The sequence below is a fragment of the Ambystoma mexicanum genome, chromosome 13 (genome assembly GCF_040938575.1).
Source record: "Ambystoma mexicanum isolate Mex_15411 chromosome 13, UKY_AmexF1_1, whole genome shotgun sequence".
Taxonomy (NCBI): Eukaryota; Metazoa; Chordata; class Amphibia; order Caudata; family Ambystomatidae; genus Ambystoma; species Ambystoma mexicanum.
The window spans coordinates 559,665,329-559,690,771 of NC_090938.1; the positions used below are offsets into that span (position 1 = coordinate 559,665,329).

Consider the following 25,443-nt stretch of genomic DNA (forward strand, 5'->3'; position numbering starts at 1 on the left):
CGTCCAGCAGCTCGTGTTTCCTCTCGTTTGCGTACCCCTTTGTCCGAACCTAAGTCGATTACTGCCTTTGCACCAAAGAGGATACACAGGCGCACTTTTTCCATATGCTGGGGGTTGTCATGGAAACGATGGTTATGGCGTTCTCAGCATCCCGCCGTATGAACGTGCTGCTGTCCATATAAGCACCACCCATGACAACGGACGCTGCTTCTGAATGTTTGTTCTTGAGCTTTATGAATTACGGACCTTGTTGTTTAGCGCCTTGACCCTTTTTCTGGACTACGGATTTCCCTTGCTTGACCCTTGGCTATAGTTCCGCTTTTTGTACTTTTGGAATACTCGACTGCGGAACGCTGAAAACCACCCCTCTCTTGCCTTACGTCTTGTTGTTTGTCTGCCTGGAACATTGCCTACTCTTGGACTGCTACAAATATTTCTGCTCTTGCTTCCCGTCTGAAATCCTTTTGCCCAGCTCCTTCTTGACCACGGAATTCTGCTTGACCACACCTCAGCATCAAGACATTTTGCTACGTTGTTTTTGGAACTGCACAGCTTTCAATTTTAAAGGATCTTTGGACAATACGAACAAACTCTGAGCATTGGTGTGTGGACTAGAGACTGCCATTGCACACCTTAGGCGTCCGTGTGCCGGCGGGGTTAGGTTGGCTTCCATATTTGGATTGTTCTTCTATTTGGATTTTCAACTTCCGGAGAACTGGTCATCTTCATTCTTCACCTAATCCCCGATCTACCAGGTTAGTTTAGGTAAGATCCTGTGATATCGTTGTGATTCTATTACGTTCATTATATTGCCCTTATCTGAGATACCATTTATGGTTTATTTTGCTGCAGGATAACGCCCCGATTATTAGCTGAATACAGTGGCATAGAAAGAGACATATTACTTGAGTTTCTAGTGGACTGGTTTTTCATGTTGTTTTCTCTTGTTTAATTGAAACCTGACATTGTGTTCTTTCTGTGCAGCCAGTTGTGACCCGGGGCGGTTTCCTTCTTCCAAACAATCCTCCTTCCAAACAGTCCCTCTGACTTTTGAGAGTTGCATTGTAGGGAAGAATTCTACATCTACACTACGTGCCCAACTGTCCATAGGCTTGCAACATAGGCTCCCTTGTGAGGGTCTTTACACACATAGGGAAGACGATTGCACCATAGATCTCATCCCTGGCTCTAGTGTACCTTTTAGCGGGATGTTTCTGCTCTCGGCAGTGGAAAAAGAAGCATTGCATCAGTATCTCGATGAGCATTTAAAGAACAGACTCATTACACCATCGAAATCCCCAGGAGGGGCATCTTTGTTTTTTGTTCCTAAAAAGGAGTCAGCTGAACTAAGACCGTGTCTAGACTACCGTGGCTTGAATAAGAACACAAAGAAAGACAAGTACTCCTGCCACTCATCTCAGACATCCTGGAGGCCATCCGTGATGCCAAGATATTTACCAAGTTGGACCTTCGCAGTGCCTATCATTTAATCCGGATTAAGAGAGGGGATGAGTGGAAGACCACCTTCCGAACACCTTTTGGCCATTTCCAGTATAAGGTGATGCCATTCGGCCTGGCCAACAGTCCAGCAGTCTTCCAGAGATACATGAATCACATCCTGGCTAATTTACTGATGCATTAAGTTGTGGTTTATTTAGATGACATTCTTGTGTTTTCCAGGACCCTGGAAGAACACGAAAATCATGTCCATCAGGTACTGGAGTGACTACAGGTCCAGCGACTGAAGGTGATACATGTGAAATGCTAATTTGATGTACCTTCTTTACCTTACTTGGGGTATGTCCTTTCTAGGGATGGTGTCTCCATGGAAAAACGGAAAGTAATGGCAACCTTGCAGACGCCTTCCCCTCGTTCTATCAAAGAGATTCAGAGATTTCTTGGCATGGCAAATTTCAATAGGAAATTTTTTATGAACTTCTCAAGAACTGTACTCCCCTTGACATCTCTACTCAAGAAGAATGTCAAATTAATTTGGTCTTCTGCAGCTCAAAAGGCCTTTGAGGAACTTAAACGTTCATTCATGTCAGCGCCGTTGTTGAAACAGCCTGATTACCAGCGCCCTTTCAAACTCAAGTCCGATGCTTCTGACTCAGCTGTCGGAGCCGTCCTCAAGCAAGAATTCGAGAACCACAAATAACACCCGTTTGCCTTTTTTTCCAAGACTCTCTCAGAAGCAGAACGCAACTACTACTCAGTATTGGAGAAGGAGCTACTCGCTATTAAATGAGCTTTCTACGAATGGAGACACCTCCTCTTTGGTGCCCGGACACCCACCAAAGTACGGAATGATCATCGGAACCTAATGACATTACAGAACTATGAATACCAGAACAGCAGGCAAACAAGGTGGGTGCATTTCTTCTCACATTATCTCCTGGGACATACATCCCTGGAACCAGGAATGTCATTGCAGACCTCCTATCCCGGAATGGCTACAACAATACTGAGAAGGTACCTCATGGAAAGATGTTCCCTACCACAACCTTTGTATGCCCGATTGAGACCAGGTTACAGCAATTAAAAAGAGAAACCATCGAAGAGCCTCCAGCAGCTAAACTCAGGAAAATACTTAACCTCCGAGATGGCTTATTCTACCACCAATCTGCTATTTTTGTGCCTTCTCCTGCCTTTCATCTCAATATCCTGGAATTGGGTCACAATTCTTTGGTAGCCGGTCATCGAGGTCACAAGGCCACCTTAGAACAGATAAAACATTATTTTTGGTGGCCTGCCTTGTCAAAAGACATTAAGGAATACATCGGAACCTGTGTGACATGTGCCCAGAACAAGACACCCCACCAATTGCCTATTGGGTGACTTTGTTCTCCTTCTTTACCTGATCGTCCCAGGCAGAAAATATCAACAGAGTTTATTGTGGATCTCTCAGAGTCTCTTGGCTGCAATGTGATCTTGGTTACGGTGGATATGTACACGAAGTTGGTACATTTTTCTGGTTTACAAAAGATTCCTACAGCGGAAGGCATTAGTGCTGTTTTTCTAAAGGACATTTTTCATTTGCACGGTCTCCCAGAGGTGATAATTTCCGACCGCGGTGTTCAATACACTTCAAAATTCTGGACTGCCATGTGTTAAAAACAAGCTATTTCCAGGGCTATGTCATCAGGTTATCACCCCAAAAGCAACAGCCAAACTGAGCACCTGAACCAAACCCTGGAGCAGTATTTGAGGTGTTTTACCAACCTCTCCCAGGATAACTGGTGTCTGTTGCTGCCTATTACAGAATCCTCATACAACAAGGCGGTTAAAACTGCTCTTGGCAAATCGCCTTTCTTTTGCTCCTATATATACCATTCCACTTGGTTTCCTTGGTTCCCCCAGTGGACCAGCACTTGGACCACCTCCATGCGGTTCAACAAGGGACCCTTCAAGCCCTACACGATGCCCAAAGCAGCATGAAGAAGTTTGACTACCGTAAAAGAAAGGACACAAGCGGTTACCAAACAGTGGAACTGGTACAGCTTTTTTCTAAACATCTTCCCAGAAGACTTAAACCCATGAAGTTCTCTCCAAGATATTTCGGTCCCTTCAAGATTCTCAGATGCATCAATCGCCTGGCCTACAAGGTAAGGTTGCCCCCTACATGGAATCGGATACACCCTGTATTCCACATTTCTTTGCTAAAGAAATTTCAGGGGAACTGCAAAAGGATATAATTCCCCCTTATTAAGACAAAACCGTGGAATATGAAGTGAACAAGATCCGCGACTCCATGTGCTATCATGGATCCTTACAGTATTTGATTGACTGGAAAGACTACCCCAGTTCTGAACTCTCTTGGGAACCTTCAAAGAATGTACACGTCTCTCGGTTGGTTCACCAGTTCCATCAGCGGAACTTGTGGAAACCAGGAGGAACCAGGTACAGAAGGGGGCATACTGTCATGTGCCCGATCAGCTGGCATCTGTGTGATACGGTTTCCTTATCACTGCATTTCCATTTTTTGCCCTGATCCATTATGGCGCCCGGACTCCTCAGACACGCACTGACATCATCACCCGTGCGTGCCATGCCCGCCTGTCATTCGGAAATAAAATAGTGACGGATGGTAAGAACCGCGTCTTGCAATTGCTTTGAATTGCTGTATGCTGTGTTGCGCTCTTTCCTCAGTGCTGTTGCCCTTCCTTATGCTTTTTCTGTCCTGGGTTCCCAGTGCCTTGCGTTTCCTCCTGGTTGTGTTTGGTCCCTTCTTGTGGCCCGGCCGCCTCTTTGTCACTTGTGGCTCCCGGACTCCCTACTGTTTTCCTTTCGCTTCCTTTTTCTCACAGATCCTCCCGCTTGTTTATTGCTGCTTCCTTCCTGACCCTGGTAGCTGGCCCTCCCGCTCTACGCTTCAGAGCCTCATAGGACCATTTCTTCTCAGCCATTGGAATCCATTTGTCCTCCTCATGCTTGCTGATTCCCTATGCTTGTTCAATCGTTTGGCCTTCTTCCATATCCTCGAAGACTCTTCCTGGAATTGTGCCACTTGGACTCTCCTCAACTTGTTTTTTTCCACCATCAAGGTTTTTTCCCCAGGGATATGGCTCTGGGGGCAGCTGCAGTGCTTACCTGTATTCTACTAACCAGGTTGCACAGTGGCTACCTGGAAGGACAGGCCTTACCTCTTCGCACCAAAGGATTCCAGAAACAAAGAGGTAGGGACGGATCCTGACAGTAGGTTTATGAAATTGTTTTGTTATCAGGCTGCCCTCTTTGAGTTCTAGTTCTACATCCAGATAGTGTAGTTTGGGAGTGCCTACTTCCATGGTGAATGTTGGATGTTCAGTGAGGGATTCCCACTGAGCACATTATATGTGTCTCGATATTTTACCTATATCTACATGGCTTACAAGGGATGAGGACAGAAAGGTGAATTACCAGCCACATCTCAACTTAGTGTCATACATGAATAGCTATTAAGATCCACTATAGGGGTAAGCCTCCACACCACTCTACCTACAATCCTCATGTTTTGCATGAGCCCAAACTTAGCTTGGGCTCTGCCCCCTTTTTCTCATTATTGTTCCCAGAGGATGGAGAGGGCAATGGATGCCATTAGCTATATGTTATGTTATGTTAAAGGTACTTAAATAGCGCACCGTCACCAACGCAATTGGTCCACAGGTGCTCTGGCGGACCTGTAAACAAGAAGGAGGGTGGGGAGGGTTAGTCGGGTGGAGTGGGAGTAGGAGAGTGGGAGAAGTGGTGTGCTGTTGGCGGCTTCAGTTCAGTATACACTGTGCGCTGAGCTTTGGTGCGAGCATCCGATCATGCAAGACCTTGTGTGCTGTAGGTGCTGTTTATGTGTTGTTTGTGTGTTGTTGATGCAGTGTGGTAAAGTGCGTGCGGATTGCTGGGTGAGAGATGGTTGTGTGAGTTTTGGGTGGGTTGAGTATGCAGAAATTTGAAAGTTGGGTTATTCAGGTCTGTATCCTGGTTCTAATACTTCTTGTTCTGTTTGAGCTGTATTCCTGTGGGTGGGGTAGTTGCTGATTCCTTATGGGCTGTCTGACTGTAGTGTGTGATGGTGCAGCACGGTCCCAGCTGTATCCTGGTTAGCACTGTATGGTGTGATATGTATGTCTGATTTCTCTCCCTCCGGTGTGGGAGCTGAGGTTGGGTGCTCCCTGTTCCCTTGCTATCTATTGTGACATTAGTCTGTTGGAATTTGGAATGGTTCAGGGCCAGGTTGCTGTTAATATCCTGAACTGAGATAACATCTGGGAAAAGAGATTACAGTTATGCCGCAAGGTTGGTGTGAGCCTTATGATCATTTTGGCCAGTCTTCATGGAGAGCTGATGTGATATCATTCTCAACAGGCATAGCCCCTACAAAGTGACTCTGATGGGTTGACTTTAGAATGTACTTGACATCAGACAGTCGGAGGACAGATGATTACCATATTATACTCCAATGTACTATAATTGAGTTGATATAAGGCTGTATAATGACACCTATCAACGTTTTATCTAAATAGGTTGGAGAACAGTCAACATTAAGAATTGACGGCATGCATTTTGATCATTGAATCCCGTTCTACACCAGGTAATGAGTTAGGGTTTGGTCATGATAGATTGTACCACTTGTTATATTAGCATGTACACACATATGAGTACCCCATACTAAAAAGAGTATATTTTCTATTTTCAAGCTATAGATTACCGTGAAGGTTATTGAAAGAAACAGAGTGAATTATTGCTGCTGAACAAGGGACAGAAGTCCTGAAACGTGTAGAGCAGAGATTGTTTTTCTTGGTGTTTTATGAACTATATGTACTATGTATTACATTGTGATAATGTGTACATCCCTGATGTTACAATTACTCACAAAGAAAACTTGTGTTTTGAAAACAATTGCATGATTGAATTTATTGCAGATAATATTACAGATCGCTAATTTTAATTGTTGTTTGTTTTTACAATAATATTTGGTGTGCAGGGGACGCAAGTGTTCCACAGCCAGTGGACACTGGTTTCTTTACTTTTGTTATACAACCCAGTGCCAGGGTTGTCTCCCACTCCCCGCACCCTGCTACCTTCAGAAAGAACACTAATTGAGTCCTTAATATTTGGTGTGCACCTATACAATAGAATTTGTTGAGGGAAGAAAGCCCAGCCATGTGGAGAACCCCTCACTACGCTCGCAAACAACCCTGAGAGCAATCCCAGGACTCCTGCACCAACAGACTGGTGAAAAACTGGACCTTCAAGCCGCCCCAAAACTGTACGATGTTATGAGCCCAGAAAACCAAGGCACCTGTCCTGGTTTTGTCCCGAAACCCCAAGGAACAGTTGATGGAAATTAGATTTCTCCATACGGTCCAAGACCTCATCTCGAGACAGAATAACAAGAAGGGTGGATGGGGGCGTAGCGTAGACCGCAGGTGAGGAAGCTTGCTCCGTGAGTGTCTCTGACTTGGACAGCGCTGTTGTGTCCAGAAAATACTCCTTACATGGAGCATTGAAGCCACAACCCACACCTGCTTTAAAGGGTCTATGGAGCATCTTCCCTTAGCGAAAATGGCAGCCGCTTGCCATACCTAGAGGAGTGGCGTATGGCAAGAGGGTTGATGGGTTGACAGGAGCACAGTTCCAGTCACCTGGAAGTACAGATGGAGGATGAAAGGGAGGGGCTCATGGTGTCTTAGAGCTGGTGAGGAGCACATGTGGCCTGAGGGGGAGAACCATTGTCGCTCGTGGTTCTGGTGCCGGCCTCAGCTCAGACAAATGGCAGCGAGCTGTGGAGGTCACAGCTGGGTGAATTCAGGTGCATGTTGAGGGTCCCCTGGCCCCTTGCAAATCTCCCATTTCGATCCGATCGCACTTCATACAGCGCTCAGGGGGAGTGGAATCCTGTGCCTGTGATCTACCTGTTTTCAGGTTGGATGCAGTATGCCCCCTGGTCCACGGTAGCCAATTGTGCCTGGTGGCACGCTTGGATGGATGAGGGAAGGAGAACACAGTGCCACAATAACAGCTATTGATGGATAAGTCCCATAGGGAAGTCCCCAGACCGATGTGCAAAGGTGACTGGGTGTAGCCTGCAAACCTTCCCGACATGGCAAAGACACTGAAAGGGGCGAGACAGACTGACATTGCATTTCTACTCCAACTTAATATGGATAAACCCAAAAAGGCGGATAGAGTGGAAATGATGGTCCATGCCATGCTCCATGCCCCTCAGGGCATACAGGCCCAAGCAGCCACAAAGGCCGACCTTCAGCAGCTCCTCACAGAGATTAATAAGGAGATCCAGAATGGTACCACAGAAATCTTGCAGAAAATAACAACAATGGATAAGCGCATGGATGAAGTTGAAAATAGAGTGGAAGAGATGGGGGCGACTGTCTGTGAACAATCCTACGAAACCAGTGAATGCGCATGTAAAATAGAGGACCTGCAGGCGTGCTGTGAAATCTTGGATGAAAAGCAGGAGGAAGCGAAAAATCGTTCTAGATGCAATAATGTACGCATAAGAGGAATCCTAGGGGCGATCTCTGAGGATGAACTCACTGACTCTGTGAAGGATGTCTTTCGACATTGACAACCTGCCACATGAGAGGGATATGGGGCTGGACAGAGTCCACTATACTCCAGAGCACAGTTACAACAAAGGAGTACGCCAGATGTTTTAGCAAACGTTAATTTTTACATGGTCAAGGAGCAGATTATGCGGTCAGTGAGGGAAGCAGCAGACATTCATTTCAGAGACGCAAGGATTTTCCTATATCAAGACCTTCCAGCGATTACTTTGACCAAGAGGAGGGCCCTGCGGCCAATGACTGAGTGGCTTCGAGGAAAGAAGATTGTGCATAGATGGGGGTTACTCACACCTTGCTTTTTACAGCTAATGGTGTAAATTGGGCTATGACACCTACGAAGGAGGGTAAGTGGCTGCTGAGGCCTGAGGGGGAGTATGAGTCACCACAGTCCCCTTCCTCTTGAAAATCATGGATAGAGTCGCCGATCTGGAGATCCAATCATTCCTAGAATCCCACCACGTTCTGGGGGTTTGACAATCAGGCTTTCACCCAAAACATGGAATGGAAACAGCCCTCCTAGACCTAAAGAATCAACTTGACATTGCAAATGACCAGGGCTCCCTCTCCCTCCTCTTACTACTTGACCTCTAAGCGGCATTCGACCTTGGTGACCATGAGATCCTGGCCCACTCTCTCTCCAACTCAGCCCACTTCTCTTTCGCGGCCAACATTGGATCGTCTCCTTCCTAGCCAACAGGACCTCTAGAGTCTTCGCTGGGGAGGCTGTTGCCACCGTTACACCCACCCCTTGAGGTGTACCTCAAGGCTCCTGTGTCTCACCTACACTCTATAGAGTGTACACTAAACCTCTCTTTGACCGCTTGGACTCCCTTGGCAATTCCTACACCAACTACGCTGACAACACCCAAATCATCATCCCCTCTCTGGCGACTACCGCTGCGACACTCTCTGAATAAATAACATCTACAAAACCATCCAGACCTGGACGGCCGCTAACAGCCTCTGCCTGAATGATGAAAAAACTGAGCTCCTCATCATCGGCCCCCCCATCCGGGCTAGCTAAACTCCTGTAAATCCTTCACCGTCGATGGCCACATGATACCGGTAGCATCCTCTGTCAAAACATTAGGTGTTTACTTGGACTCCTCCCTCACCATGACCTGACAGGTCAACCACATTGCCTCCACTTCAGGCTACGCCACTAAACTCATCAGTGCTAGTGAGCCCTTCCTCACTACCCGTAACTGGTTGGAAATTGCAGTTGCACTAATAGGTCCAAAACGGGGCTACTGCAATTCATTACTTTGCAGCACGTCTGAAAAAAACATGCACAAACTTCAGACAATTCAGAACAATGCCCTCCGTGCAGCATTGGACATTGGTAGGTACAACCACATTTCGGAAGCCAGAAAGGCTGCCCACTGACTCCCGGACAAGGACAGAATCAAGTTTAAGACACTCTCTACCACCCAACACTGCATCGTACAACAAAGCATCCCATTAGCTGTTGGATACAATCAAAAAACACTTGTCTACTAGAGCAGTTGAGATCAATCTACAAACATTGCGCCTCATCACCCCAAGATTCAGCAGAACAAGAGCAGGGGGTTCCTTGCTTGGGCACCCACCCTTTGTAATGAGCTCCCCACCCACCTGCACACAGAATCGTCCTACAACACCTTCAGGAAACACCTTAAATCCTACCTTTTCAATTGACTTTCACTACGGTACCAACCCCTTTGTAAATAGTGCCTACATGCCTGTGGGCTTTGTGCAGTGATCATTAATTGTACAAAATAAAAATAAAAAATAAAACATAAATGAGGGTGGCAGTGTTGAGCTTGAAGATCCCCCAATATGACCAATGGGTCCCTCTGTGTCAGGTTCCCATGCGGGGAAGCCCAGGAGACCCAGAGGCCTGCGTCATAAAGATGGAAAGCGGAAAGACTGGTTGAAGTTATAGTGTGGTGTTTTTTGGTTTCTACCTGGCAAATGGCGTGTAGGGGTGTGGGGGGAAACGCTGAAATGCGGGGTTCTGTATCTGGCTAGAGATTTAATTATAAATACGTTAAACGTTTGCTCTCGGGGAATAGTGGCAGTGGCTGGGTACCTTTTCCGTCTGAGTTGGGGAGTCCATAGTTGATGGGTCTCCCACCTTTGGTATTGGGAGTTTGGGTGAGCAGGGGGGGAAATGGGAGGGGGAAGACACAGGGGAGGATCTTATTTTTGTTTATTATTTAACATCCTCGGCAAAACACTGTACACTAAATGGGTTCTGATAGAAAGTGCAAGCATACACTTGGGTGTGGTTAGGTGATTTGCAGAGAAAAGGAATGTCTGAAACTAGTGATGCCGGGAGGCTGAATTAGATCTGAGTGATCACATGCAGGGAATGAACTCACCAATGAATGAAACGGAGATCAACATTTGCAGAGGTTGATCTATTTATCGTCAGGGAGAAACACAAGAAACACACCTACTGAGGATGGACGAATGTCGAATGCTCCACACACGATACACACGTAGGTATTTTGCATCTAGTGGAGAGGAAAAAAGGGGAGTAGCAATACTGAAAGCCAGGGAGGTCCCGATTACTAACATTACAGTCTGGAGGGACTCACAGGGTCGATACATGTTTGTGAAAGGCTCACTGTTTGGGCAGAAGTATACGCTGATGTCTTCTGTCACTATACGCCCCCAATAGTGGCCAAGATCATTTCATAAAAGCATTTTCCCCCACACAATCTCTTTCAATGAGGGACAGATGATATTAGGAGAAGACTTTAACCTGGTTGCAGATCCAGACAAGGATAAGGCCACTGCACCTTTCAGGATAGACTATAGGAATGCCATCGGGTCAGCACATCTGTTGAGGGAGGTGGGAGGGGTAGAGGTGTGGAGGCTGCACAATGCTGACGGTCGTGACTACACGTTCTACTCGCATGTTCATGCGGGCCAGTCCATGATGGATCTAATATTTATGTTGGCCCAGTGTTTCCATGTCTCAGTAAGGTGTATATCACGCCCAATTGGTTGCTGATCATGCACCTGTGGTCGCAGCAGGGAGAGTGGATAGACACCCCACCCAGACCAGGGAGACTTGGAAGTTATATGACCCAATTTTGAAGGATGTGGTGATGTGCAGGGACATCTCGGAGGTGCTCACGAAGTACTTCACAGAGAATACTGCACAGGACTATTAAATGGCAACTGTATGGGACACCATAAAAGCAGTAGTAAGAGGCAAAATCATAATGCGCACTGCTGTATTCACTACGACCAACAAGCTACACCAAACTCGTTTGGAGGAATCGGTGCGGGAAATAGGAGGTTGAGAATAAAATCACAAGATCCTAAGCATTACCATGGACATTGAAACTGGTAAGGGCCAGGCTTGAGGCACATATGATGGATAAATCATCACAGGCGTTGCTTAAACCAAAGCAACATTAGTACATGCATGGGAATAAAGCAAATCAACACTTGGGGCCTCATTACAACCCTGGTGCTGATGGAATGAAGGGGGCCGGTAGTGGTCCAGATGGGTGATGTCATCAGTGACATTTGTGATGTCATCTTTGATGTCCTGGGTGTTAGTCTTAGCAGTGCACGGTGGTGGCGTGTGTTATGGTTACTTAGCTTACCATAACTGGTGAATTGCTGGAGGGTTTCGGTTTTACTTGTAACCATAACTTCACTTTGAAAACATTTTTTCACTTAATTTCATAGGTTTTTATTAGTACAACTTAACCATAATGTCCCTTTAACAAAGTCTTTTCTGTGAATTTCATAGGTTTTTATGAGTGAAAATGTTTCATGATGTTACACCACTGTATATAAGTTTTTAATCATTCCTCTTTTAACATTATGAAAGAAATGTAAAACTCTTATAACAAACATATTTCTTTGCAACGCTTACTGATGTGTGCCGTTATTAGCAGCCCATGCTGGGGATGCAAGTCATGGTTGAATTGCCTAGGACATGCGGCTCGACCATGACCACCGCCCCACCAACCGGCCCCTGTTAACCACTGAACCTAGCCTGCATCCTAGTTCAGTGTCCACTATACCCTCGTAATGTTACCAATTGCCAGTGCTCATGCTTACATGGCCAGTCTCCACAATCAATGGGACATGGGCTTCGGCCATGCTGCATGCCCCAATAGGCAAATCAGAGTACACATTTATCATTGCCGAGGGCCAGGGCCGGAGCCCAGGCAGCAAAGTAATATCACTATTTTTTGTACCTACTTTTTGATACTTTCAAAAAAGTAAAACACAGTACACATTTGAAAAGCCATGCTTTCAGGTCCTTGCCAATGCTCCTTGCATGAGTTTGCTGTAAATCCGTCCAGTATTTCGGGCTGCAGCCGCAAGCAGAATTTTTTTCCCATTTAAACCTAGAGCTTTCGCCATGCTGCATGCCCCAATGAGCAAATCAGAGTACACGTTTATTAAGTAATTGCAGGGTGATAGAATGGGTAGATCACTTCGCTTGATTTCATACTTTGATCGGATTACCCTGCAGCTGGTGATGGGGTGCTTTTGTGAAGGAGCTCCATCCTTCCTCAAGTGTTAGGTTTCAGATAGGAAAGTGAGCCCTGTTCACCTGAACGCTGGGTTATTCAATAAGTAACTGTTGTCGTAATTAAGCAGTTTTGAAAACTATTGTTGTGCTATATTTATTGTTAGAAGTCAGCCGACATGCGTTTAGACCCTTTGGGGTCTTTCTCATGGCGTGTGGATTGTGGACAGTCGTTGCGAGGTTGTGGAAATGAGTCCCAATATCTTGTCCTGGTATGGTTGCAAATAAGGATGGTTGATGATTTGGAGTGGTGGCCCGGTGACCACGTGGGTGTTTGGTTCTGAGTGCTCAGTAATTATTTGCTGATTAGCATTTGTCTCAGAGCCCGTTGGCGATTGCAGTGTATGCAACTGGAGTCACGGCAATCTGTTGATGTAGGGTCCAGCACTTCGGGCTGTAGCCACGCGCGGAATTATTTTTCCCATTCAAACCTATCCCCATTTCAAAAAGCGTTACCACATAGCTGGTTCCTGTTGGCCATGCCCACTTTAACCCCATTGCTTTTCACTCGTGGTAATGGTCAGAATCAAACAATCTGGCCACTGCCCATGGCCACAGGCTATACCTCAGTGGCCAAAGTTATATCGTTATTTTTTGTACCAACATTATGACACTTTTCAAAAAATCAAACACAGACACATTTGCTAAACCATGCTTTAAGGTCCTTGCCAATGCTCCTTGCATGAGTTTGCTGCAAATCCATCCATGTTTTATTTTTTGAAAAGTGTCAAAATGTATGTACATAAAATAATCATATAACTTAGCCCCCACTTGACAACATCGATTCAGACTTTGCGCAAACATTCATGGTTAGGCGTATAATCTTTCTGAAATATTTTGTACAAATTCAATTATCATTTGTAATGTCATTGTTCATGTCCTGGGTGTTAGTCTTAGCAGTGCATGGTTGCTTAGCTTATCATAACTGTTGAATTTCTGAGGTTTTTTGGTTTTACTTTTAACCATAACACCCCTTTAACAAAGTGTTTTCATTGATCGTGTGATCAAGCGCTCTGTGAGCACGAAACGCGTAACTTCGTCCTGTGCGCCCATTGCATGCTGTGTTATGCTAATACACATGTCCCAAGTCATGTTTTCTTGGTCATGTATTTAATATCTGCGGCATCGCTTGACCCCGAGTTTGTTTGGAGATTTTTATATATATATATATATATATATATATAGCACTAAGTGCCATGACACCCTGCCTCTGATCCCAAGTGCTGGCCAAGTTTTTCTTTCAATTTCAGAGAAACAACCGGATGGGAGCAGAAGACAGTTAGAAGAGCACAGGGGACAGTCAGAGGGTGGACAGGATCACTCAGGGGTATAACAGGAGACTATAGCGCGAAATAGGAAACAGTGAGGAGCAAATAGAGGACAGTGCAGAGGAATGGGAATATATTCAGAACATGAGATGGAGAAACATGATCCAGTGAATGGGGGCGTGTATGGGACAGTGAGAGGGGCTTAGGTGACAGCTAACAGGGAATAGAAGCCAAGCAGCGTTTAGCAGAAGACAAACGGAAATAGGGGGCCGTGAAGAGGCATGGGGAAATATAAAATAGAGATGAGGAAACAAGGTAGGGCAAACATGTGACAGTGAGAGGGGGTGGTGGTATGGCACAGTGAGCTAATGGGAGAATAGGAGCCAGAGCCTTGGGTTAGGTTGACTCTACAGTGTCATCTAGCTCTTCCCGCCCATTTGTACAAAAAACTTGCTTTACTGTCAAACGTGCACTCACTTGTTAACTGATGGGCCTACTTTGGTTAAGGCCCATCCTCACAAACCAGAAGACAATAAAGAGAAAATAGGAAACAGTAAGGAGGAAATAGGGCTCAGTGCACGCCATGCAGACGGTGTCCGGACATTTCGTCGGAAAAAAAAGGTCGACCTTTTTTTTTTCGACAAAATGTCTGGTAACCCACGCAGACACACTGGGAAATATGAAACAAGCATTGGCAAAGGCACATTTTTGGGTTTTGCCCGGGCATGGGATTTGCATTTTCCTGGAACTGTCCTAATGGCACTTGCTGGCATAAAATGGCAACAGCTGGCAAATGTTAAGAGTACCTGGACGTATGATATCAGTGATAATGTCAATGCAAGACCTACAATCTTTGTCCTTCCCAATGCTTTTAACAGGAATCTGATGCAAGGACACACACATCTTGTAAATCAAGGGACAGTTTTATTAAACAAAGGTCTGGGGTGGACATGGTTTGCACTTGCAATCAAGCCATTGCATTTCAGAAGACTGCTTAGAAATAAGCTTGTCATCTCTTTAGAATCACATAGCCAATCAAATAGATCCCAGTGGGTGTGTTTTGCATAGGAGCAGAGTGAGGATGGGCATAGAGACCAGCGGGCCATAGGTGCTCAACGGCAGGCTTATAAGTCAAACAGCCACCACAGGCTTCATGTCCCTCCTCACATCTCATCCCTGCCTCTCTTCAGTACCCATACCAATAGTTTTGACTTACAGACTGTGCTTACAGGGCCACCTAACAGCCAAAACTAAAAGAGTGGGGGAAACACGCGCCAGTGAATGGGGAGGGTATGGGACAGTGAGAGTGGCGTATGAGACAGCTACTGGCGGGGCATTGACAGAGACAGTGAGGAGGAATAGGAAAGTCCGAGGGAGAAGTAGGGGGCAGTGAAGAGACATGGAGAATTATGACAAAGAGATGAGGAAACAGTAAACAGTTATTGAGGGTTGGGTGGTGGTGGAACATTGACAGGGTACAGGAGGCAGCCAGTGGAAGAATATGCACCAATAAGGAATAAAGTGACGAGAGTGGGAGGCAAATAGAAGGGGACAGAGGGATGGGGAAATGCGAAAAAGGGAAGGGGAAACATGAGACAGTGAGAGGGGGAATTATATGGCAAAGGGAGCAGGGCCCATGAGACATGAGTAAAAAGAGAAGATTGTAAAGGAGAAAGAGGAAGCAGTAAGGGTGATATAGGGGACAGTGAGGAGGACATAGGGAACATTTGGGAGGCAATAGGGAACAACGAGGAGGACATAGGGAACAGTGAGGAGAACATAGGGATCAGCGAGGAGGAAATGGGAAACACTATGGAGGAAATGGGGAACACTAAGGAGGACATAGTGATCAATGAGGAGGCAAAGGTGAACAGTGAGGAGAAAATGGGGATCAGTGAGGAGGAAATGGGGAACACTGAGGAGGAAATGGGGAGCACTGAGGAGGACATAGGGAGCCGTGAAGGGGAATAGGGAACACTCAGTAGGACATAGTGAACAATGAGGAGGCAGTAGGGAACAGTGAGGAGGCAATAGGGAACAGTGAGGAGGCAATAGGGAACCGTGAGGACGAACTAGGGAGCAGTACAGACTGTGCTGAAAAGGTGCGAAATGTGAAAAAGGGGCATGGGGAACCAGGAGACAGTGAGAATTGAATGTTTGGCACAGGGGAGAGGGGACTGGGAGGCAACCGAGGGGTGACTGTGAGCAACGAGGAGTAAACAGAAGACAGTAAGGGGAAATTAGGGGACAGGGCAGAGGCATGGGGAAATCTGTAAAAAGTTATGAGAAAACAACAGACACAGTAGATGGGATGTCGGTGGGATAGTGGGATGGACACAGGAGACAGCCAATTGTGGAATACATGCAAATGAGGGTTACACATAAGAGAGGAGGGTGGGGAATCATAAAACACTGAGGACTGTATATGGGACAGTGAAGAGACATGGACAAATATATATTTTAAAAAATGGGGAACAGAAGGCAGCGAGTTTGGGGGATAGGGCAGTTAGAGGGTCAAAGGAGAGAGTCAGGGGTAGAAGAAGAACAACGAGGCGTAAACAAACAGTGAGCGGTGAATGGGACACGCAAAGAGGAAACGGGGCACAAAGGAGAAAAATGAAAAGGGCATGGGGGCACAGGAACAGTGGTTGTGGAAGAGATGGTAATAGTGGATGGGCAAATATGAGAGTAGTGGGACAGGAGCCCTGGGGAGATGTAAAACAGTGTAAGGGCAACATAAGGGCCAGGGACTGCCTTGGGGAGCAGGAGGCCGTGGAGAAAAGAGCGCACACGAGACTGTGCTTTAAACAGTCTTGGGGTCGATGAAAGGGGACAGATTTGACAGAAAGAACGGGCCGGGTAAGTCTTCGAGTCCAGCGCCCTCTCTGCGTCCCAGTTTTCTCGCGGGGCGCCCTCTCTGCGTCCCATGTCTCTCGCGGGGCGCCCTCTCTGCGTCCCATGTCTCTCGCGGGGCTCCCTCTCTGCGTCCCAGTTTTCTCGCGGGGCGCCCTCTCTGCGTCCCATGTCTCTCGCGGGGCGCCCTCTCTGCGTCCCATGTCTCTCGCGGGGCGCCCTCTCTGCGTCCCATGTCTCTCGCGGGGCTCTGCCATGAGAGCAGAGGCTTTATTTAGACATGTGGGAAACTGCACAAGTGACAAACCTTCTTTTATCGCCGGCCGTTTGGGCCCATCTCATAAAGCCCGAATGAGGAAAAGAGGTTCGGGGTACACAAGTCCGACACGTAAAGTATCCTCATGCAAACGAAGGGCACTTGCCTGCCAGCACGGACACCCAGAGCCCCGGAGCTGCCATCTTTCCTGGACGCTGCTGTGTGCCAGGGCTGAGTGACAGGGGCAGCCTGTCCCTCCTGAGGGAGGGAGTGAGGGGCGCGAACTGGCACCGCCGTACGTCTCCGGCGTCACCTTTTCACTGTTTCTCACTCAAAGCGAGGACTTCCAAGGTTCGTATCTCGAATGTTCTGTTCCTTCTCAGAATACTTACCTTTAATTCTAACTCACGAGGGCCGCTAAGGAATTCCGCACCGGTCGCATCTGTCTGAAACCTGAAGGGCTAGGAACGGGACAACACATTTTAACTTCTTGTCCGAATACGAAATCAACATATAAGACATCCTCCGCGGTTTTGTCCATAGGTTTCAGCCTTCTGGGAATAGGCCCTTAACTCATGTAACACATCCCTGATGTCTGGAAGGTAGCTGCAGTGAAATTTGCATTTGGTTCTGGTTGTAGATAATTTTAAGATGTGATTTTTTTTTTATAATTTAGACTTGTTTCAATTTTGGTCTTAAATGTGAGCCAGTGTATACAAATTTGTTTTCATTTATTGATTGTATATGTACATGTGAAATAGTTCTCTTTAACTTATTGACAACTATATGATGGCTTGTGGGGCTAGATCTAACTCCTCAAGAAGTTGTCTGTCTGTTTAATATACCTTTGGGGGACATTACTTGACAGCATTGTATTGACATCATACCCAAGTTGTCAAAGACAGTCATGAGTATTATGCTTTGTCAAAAAAAGTAATTATCATTTTATTGCATTAAGTAGTATGTAACATATTTATTTTTGAAAGGTTGATTTTCTCAGCCAACCAAAATAACAAAAAAAAAAAATAGTGTTGAACTAGTTGACACATTAAATTACATTTTAAAAAATCCCAAAAAAGAAGGTGAGCTTCTCCATCCCCCTGCTCCCTTTATTTTATCGGTGCCCCTTCCCCATTTTATGTTTTGCTCGTTCCCTGAAAAACGAGCAAAATTGGTGCCAACGCGCAGGTGCAGATGCACGAAGATGCGCGTGCATCAATGTTAAGACTCTCCGAAGGTGGGCCATGGGTGGACTGGGAGACCACCAAAGCCTGCACAGTGAAGAACTCCAGCTGAGTTGGTAAACTTTTAAAATATGTTCCTTGGTTCACAGCACTGTGAGCGCCTCTACTGTCAGAAAGACTGCCACAAAACAAGAGGACTTCTACACCCATCGATGGCATGTCTATGTCACCCGTAAATAGATTGATGTTCAGAGAGCAGTGTGTGCGGCCATAGTGGACAGAACCGTAACTGATAGCAGTGCATCCCTCTACGCTGCTTCACAGCACCGGTGTTAATATTAGGCCTTTTGATGGAAGACATTTTCTCAACCCAAGAAAGGAAACCTCACACGGCCCTTGGATTGGAAAATGTTGTTATCGGCATGCAGTGAAATTACAACTCTCACCAACAAGCACCTAACACATTGAGCTATCTGTCCTGCGACTGGTCATGAGTTGTGGAGATACAGTTGGGTGGTGTTTAAAGTGATGACTGCGGAAGATGTTGTGATAATTTGTGCTTTTTTAATTATTCTGTCTCTGTTTAAGCAGCCCTTGCCTTGAGAGGGAAGGGGACAGGTTAGTGGTCACATGCAGGGTGGCAGATGCACACCAACAGGAGGGCACCTCTGGAGTCTTTCATGGTGCTGCTGACCCACCGGGCAAACACCCTATCTGTTTAATGTTCAGTCCTTCCCCAGAATGGGCTGATGTTTCTGTCAAGGTTTTGAAATAATCGAGTTTCTCTATAGATGTCTCTCGCTGGTTCTGTTGGTGTCTCATTCATTCTGTGAGCATCAGTCTCATTCTGCATGTTGTATGCAACTCTCAGTCTGATCCATCTCTTTGTAAGCGTCTAGATGGATCCAAATGGGAAACTCACTAATTCCTGTTTTTTCTCTGGCCCTTCGCTGTCTCTTCCCCGACTTCTTTTGGTGGGAGGCTTCTCCAGTCATTACGTGTCACGTTGTGTACACATCCCACGACCTTCCTCAACGGGATTTTCACTTCCTCCCAAGTGTCTATAAGTCTCACTTATTTCTCTCCCAGTGGTGCTTACACAATTTTTGTAGGTGGGTAGTTCGCTCAGCCTGTGTGGCTCACCTCGTGTTGTTCCATACTTAGCGGAGTCTCTTTTTCCACCCTACATGCGTTCGCTGCACCGATGCTTCAAGCCTTGCTAAACGTTCCTGAAAGGCTTGAAGCATCGGAGGAGCAAACGCCAAAAATTATACAAACACAGTGAAAATGCACAGCTGAATTGATGCACTAGATGACTAGAAGGAGAGTGGAAGCCCACCTCTCAGCATTTAGAGGAACTCTGTTTCCTCAAATCTCCTGCTGAATAGAGAGCAGCTGTAAACGGAATCCCTAGACACATCCAGCACTAACATTAAGAGTTGCCACCAACTGTCGGGGTAACCAAGATTGAGTCCTTTTTTTGAAAACATTTACCGCCCGGAAGAAGGCCATAGAATCAGCTATTTGAGAATTCTAGGAAAAAGCGCATCTCATTTATGAGGAGGAAATACATGTCGACAAATAGACTAGAACATACATCTGTACGTAGTCTGCTGTTTTTCCAAGAGGACATGTAGCCACAAAGTACTTGTCCCATATCTTCAGTATATTCCTCTCATCGAAATGTTCACATAGGCCGTTTGTGTGACCAGTGCATTTCGATGTCATTCTGTTTCCGTAACGGAGGCGCAGAGGGTAGATGAGGACAGGGTTTTTCTGTTTTTCCTTGATAAAACCAATTTTAATAAGCTGTCTGAACTGATTTGTCAGAAACGGTGTACTAGATTGTTCTCAAAGTCAAAGAGTACCAACCCCACATACTGCAAAGGTTTTAGAATGTTTACATTTGAGTATTGATGAATTGTTATATATGAGTTTGTTTAATATGTTTCATGTCTGTAAGATACAAAGATTAAAGAATTAATCTTTTGATATAACTGATCTCTTTGTCTATTATGTTGGTATTGTTTAACCACTGAGATAGGTGAGGACCATCACAATAATTGTCATAGCGCAAGGGAGGGGTAACCGATTTCCACACCCCATACATTGTTTATCCTATGTGAAGATGCGCCATGTCTGTGTGTCTGTGTACCCACTGAATTGCCTCTTTTTGCTTGGCATACCAAAGCCATGGATTTCATTGTAGAGTTGCCACCCTCAGAGGGCCACATGTGTATAATGGTTGTGGTCAGCTGTTTCTCAAAGATGACACACTTCGTTCCTTTTCCCAAGATACCTTCGGCTATCCAGATGGCACAGGCTTTTCTCCATAAAATATATGGTCTACACAGCCTCACAGAGAAGATTCTTTCAGACCATGGGTCTCAGTTCCTTTCCTTTTTCTGTTTCCAAGTCTGTAAGAAATTTGGGGATACATCGTGCTCTAATCTCTGGATATCATCTACAGACCAATAGCCAAACTGAAAGGACAAATGAAACACTTGAACATTACCTGCAATGTTATGCTAACGCTTCCGGAGACAACTGGTATGTGAATCTACAACAATTCCTTGCATTCAACCATCAGTTACAGCCCTTTCTATTGTACCTATGGGATACATCCCATGATGGTTCTGTTTCGGCCAGTTCTCTCTAGTCCTGTTCTGTCTGCAGATGCCTTGGTTGCCAGGGTACAGTCTCAACATCAGCACACAATGCAAACCCTAGAGGAGGGAAAGAATTATATAAATTACCAGGCTAAGAGACATCGCTCCTCTGAACCAGACCTCGCTGTTGGGGGTATGGTTTGGTTGTCATCTAGGGACCTGCCTCTCTGCAACCTGCCCATGAAGTTGGCTCCCTGTTTCTTTGGTCCAGTTAAGATCACCAAGCGGCTGTCCTCTGTGGCTTACCGGCTGCAGCTTCCCCCGTCCTGGCACGTGCACCCTGTTTTTCATGTCTCTCTTTTGAAGCCCTATTTGCCAGATTCCTTTGAGAGAACCTGTCCTTGCCCCGCTCCTTTATTGGTCTGTGGTTCCCCTGAGTATGAGGTGCAGGAGATCTGTGACTCTCATGTCAGGCGTGGGGTTCTCCAGTTTCTGGTTGATTTGAAAGGCTACCTGGCTAGCAATCGCACTTGGGAACCTCGTTCGCATGTACATTCCCGGCGTCTGGTGCAGGAGTTCTTTCTCCAACATCCATGGACACCTGGAGGGCCTTGCCTTCCTGGTAGGGGACATAGTGTTACATGCCTCCTGCCCGGCTCCACTTACCTTGAGTGGTCTTCCATCTCACAACTTCCGGCGTCTTCACTCCCCATCTGGGTTGTGGCACCTCTATCCACGCTGGCGTTTTCCCTGGCTCCACTCCACAAGGTCACAGCATTCTTTGGGTGCAGCCATTGTGGTCCTACCATGCATGCGCAGACTGTTGTGCTCCTCGCTACTCGCATGCGCAGTGTTCAGAGTGCTTGGCAACAACGGCTTTCTGTCCAAGCCTCGTTGTGGTGCCGGCTCTATATGACCTTCCTCTGATGCCCAGTTCCTCGCATCTTAACGTGTTTGATTCTTGACTCTGTATTGCGCTCCAGAAATATGCGTTCCTTGTCCTTGCTCTTCTTGCCTCCCATCAGGGACCTTTGACTTCCATCGCCCCAGTTCTTGTTGGGTCTCCTTGGTCCTTCCATGTCCTGTGGTTCTTCCCTGCTCCACCCTGCCCCCTCCTGCCATTCTGTCCTGCCTCTTCTTTAGCCATTTCATCTCTAGCCTGTTCCTTGCCAGCATCACCATACCTATCTCTGGAAAGACCTTGCTGGTTTCCGCGTGTTTCCTACGGAAGACCTCCATTAGGATCTCAGCATCCTCCAGAAGTCCCTGACAACTATCTACATTCATCTCAGAAACATAGGGCCTCATTACAGGTCCAGCGGTAACCATGCAGGTGCTACCAGCGGGTTGCTGCCGGACCCGTAAAAGATTACCGGCGCCTGACTTCCAGGTGCCACTTTGCTATTCCAAGTCCAGAGGCCGGGAAGTCAGGCGCCAGCAATTTCTTTAATTCCCATTCCCATAGAGTGTATGGGAATGAGAACATGGAAGCACCGGCACCGGTGCTTCCGTGATGGCTTTGCCTGCCGGAGCCGCTGTGCCTGACAGGTCAACCCATAGTTTTCTGGTCCGGAAACAATGGTGCCACTAAGCTTACCGGCACTGTTGTTTCCGGACTGGCAAACTTAGAATGAGGCCCATAGACCTTGGACATCAGAATACAGCCTGGCCTTCCCAGTCAGTGCTTGCACTGTTGCTGCGCCACAAAAATCTGTGAAGAGCCATCCTGTGGTGTGGGGAGCTGATTCAGGATTCCCCAGTCATACTCTGGGGAGTCCTGGGTTGGTTTTTCGCTTTGCACTAACTTCTCAACACAAGACAGTCTGGCGTCAACAGCACAACCACCTGGAAAATCAGGGACGCAGCGCACAATCTCATCATACTGCCTGTTTGATTGTCCCACTCTATTCCGAGGTAGCCCATGCTAGATTACTTCCAGTAAATAAAGTGCGAGAATGTGGCCTTTTTGATGACGCCTGCATATTCGCAGGTTGTTTTATGGGTATCACTGCATAATATCCCCAACAAAAATATTGCCGTAGATATGGCCGTTTGGTTCGCCATAGGCGATATTTTTGTTGGGGATATTATGTGGGAGCGGGGGTTGCGGGGGTGTCCCCCGCACATAAAAAAATGATGCAGGGGTTGTGGGGGGGTCCCCCGCAGGGTCCATGTGTGAATTTCGCCGCAAAAATATGGCAATATTTTTGCATCGCGATATTTTCGTGGCGGAATTAACACATGGAACCGTTTTATGTGACTATGATCCGAGCTTTATAGTCCGGGTATATATTCACTTTGCAGAATCACAATGCATTGCCAGTTTGGCAATCATTTTGTTTATGCATTTTACAAAGTAGCGCTATAGTCATAATTTCAATATTCTTTGCATTCACAATACCCATATACATATCCAATTTGCACCATTTCAGAATCATCCCAGATCACCATTGTATGGTTTTTGCTAGAATCCCATTATACTGTGACTGTAACACAATTCAATTAGAGAGAACTCCCAGTTTGTTAAAAAGTCCAGATATTGGGCTTCATTACGACTAGTGCGGAATGGGTTTAACGGCGCCGGTAATGGTGCCGGCGCCGTTAAACCCACTCCGCACTATTATGAGGTCCCCTCGTGGGACCCGCTCTGGACGTCCGGTTTTTCCAGACGTCCATAGCGGGTCCCGCGAGGGGACCAGGGAGCTAACGTTGTTAGCTCCCTCCCCATTCCCATTGAGCTCTATGGGGGCTCGAATGGGAATGAGGAAGGACCGGGCCCGGGTTCCCAGAGGGAGGAATTACTGGGCCCTCCGAACTCGGAATGGCCCGGTAATTCCCCATTCAGGGAACCCGGACCCGATTTTGGAGGCAGCCATGGTGCTAATAGCTAATAGCACCATGGCTACCTCCAAAGTCGTAATGAGGGCCATACTCCTAATTTGAAAATCACTGTGTTTTCCCAGTTGGCAAAACCCAAGCAAAAGTAGGTATTGTAAAGTGGTCTTCTACTGTGCCCCTGCCATTGTTATTGGTTTCATTGAGTGAAGATCTAGAAGAGGGGAGATGGTTGTTTGCGGGAGAGCAGGCAAGGCAGACACGACACCTGTGGTGTTGCGGCACAGGTTGGAAGTATTGGTTCACACTTGAGACCGAGGTGTGTGTCCCCAGGGCTGTGCGTTTTTCTTTGTGTGATAGCCTAGTGCACGGTACGAAATACCACTTTTTCATTACATAAAAATGTTAAACGAGGAAACAAAAACAGAGATGGCGGAGGTGCAATGCATTTAGGATTCAAGTCAGTCCTTCATCAGGGACCAAGTCAGACTCTCCTTTTGTTGGACAAACATTGCCTGGCAAATCTCCAGAGAGACAGCCGCCGGTCGTCACTTGAATAACATCTACACTCTCCTTCATCCCAGATAAATACTAAACCACTACAGATTTAACTTGGATATTTGGCTTTGGGATAAGTTTTATAAAATTGGAAACTAACATTGAAAAAGTGACTCTGAATTAAAAAGTGGGGTTGACAAATTATTTAGAATTGAAGGAATGCAGTAACTTATGACTAATAGCCTGCTAAGGGACTTACGGCACTGGGAGCATGCACCCCAGTCTCAAGTTTGAAACAGTAGTTAGCCACATTCTGGGTCAGTGGAACGCCATTTTGTTCCAAATACTGTTATTGAACGTTTGGAAATTGATTAAATGAACCTACAATTGTATTTATTTATTTATGTATTGTGCATTTGTAAGGCGCTTATACATCAGGTACATTGTGTGGTGCCTGCTTCCCAAGTAGCCGGTTGGAAAGACCCCAGGGCCAGAGTGCTGATGTGCTTCTATGGCTTGGGCGGACAGACCTGGGGAAATGTTAGCCAAATGGGAGAGCCCAAGATCTCATAGGTTGAAGTGCTCTGGATGTGATCACCCACTGATGTGGTGGAGTATAATTAAACTAAAGAGGAGAACTTAACCATAGGTTAATCAGTGCTGATGTGCTGATGGATATGCCAGCGGCCGATATTCATGGGGGTTTCTGCGTGTGCTGTAAGGTGGTAAAAGGCCTTGGAGAGGAGTCGGTAAGTTAGGGGGAGGGGAATAGTCCTTACAAGACAAAGGCCCTCATTACAACACCGGTGGTAACCAATGGCACTATTAGCACCATGGTTGCTGGCGGTATTGTAACGAGTCCGCCAATGGTAAATGGGGAAATACCACCCATTCCAAGGTTGGCGGGGCGGTAATTCCCCATTTACCATTGGCCCTTCCCCATTCCCATTTTTGCCCCATAGGGCTCAATGGGACTGGGAAGGCGATAATTACGGTACCGCAAATTGTGGTTCCGTAATTACCTCGAAAGTCCCTTTGCGGGTCCCTACTTTAACGGCTGGTCCAGATCAGCGTTAAGGTCGGGAGCCGCAAAGGGATCTCGTAATCAGGCGTTAAGGGTTTAACGGCGTCGACATCTTTTACGGCGCCGTTAAACTCTTAACGCCAGGGTCGTAATGACCCCCAAAGACACGTGGCGTCCTCCCAGAACCTCTATTACTGGCCTTCAGGTCCCATTTCACATTATTACATTGCCATTCTCAAACTCTGCCTCACTCGCTCTTCTCTATCTCTTTCGCAAAAAGATACATTGTACCATGTGTGCAACAAGG

At 46.5% G+C, this 25,443-nt stretch overlaps 1 protein-coding gene across 1 annotated transcript in view; it reads right to left on the reverse strand.

The window, feature by feature from the left end:
• Positions 1–17,245, reverse strand: part of SGCA (sarcoglycan alpha) — a 217,538-nt gene extending 200,293 nt beyond the window's left edge. The window contains exon 1 of the mRNA XM_069634360.1: positions 17,153–17,245. Within this exon, the coding sequence (XP_069490461.1) occupies positions 17,153–17,189 (37 nt within the window). The 5' untranslated portion in view covers positions 17,190–17,245. The remainder of the gene's footprint in view (positions 1–17,152) is intronic.
• Between the last annotated feature and the right edge of the window lie 8,198 nt (positions 17,246–25,443).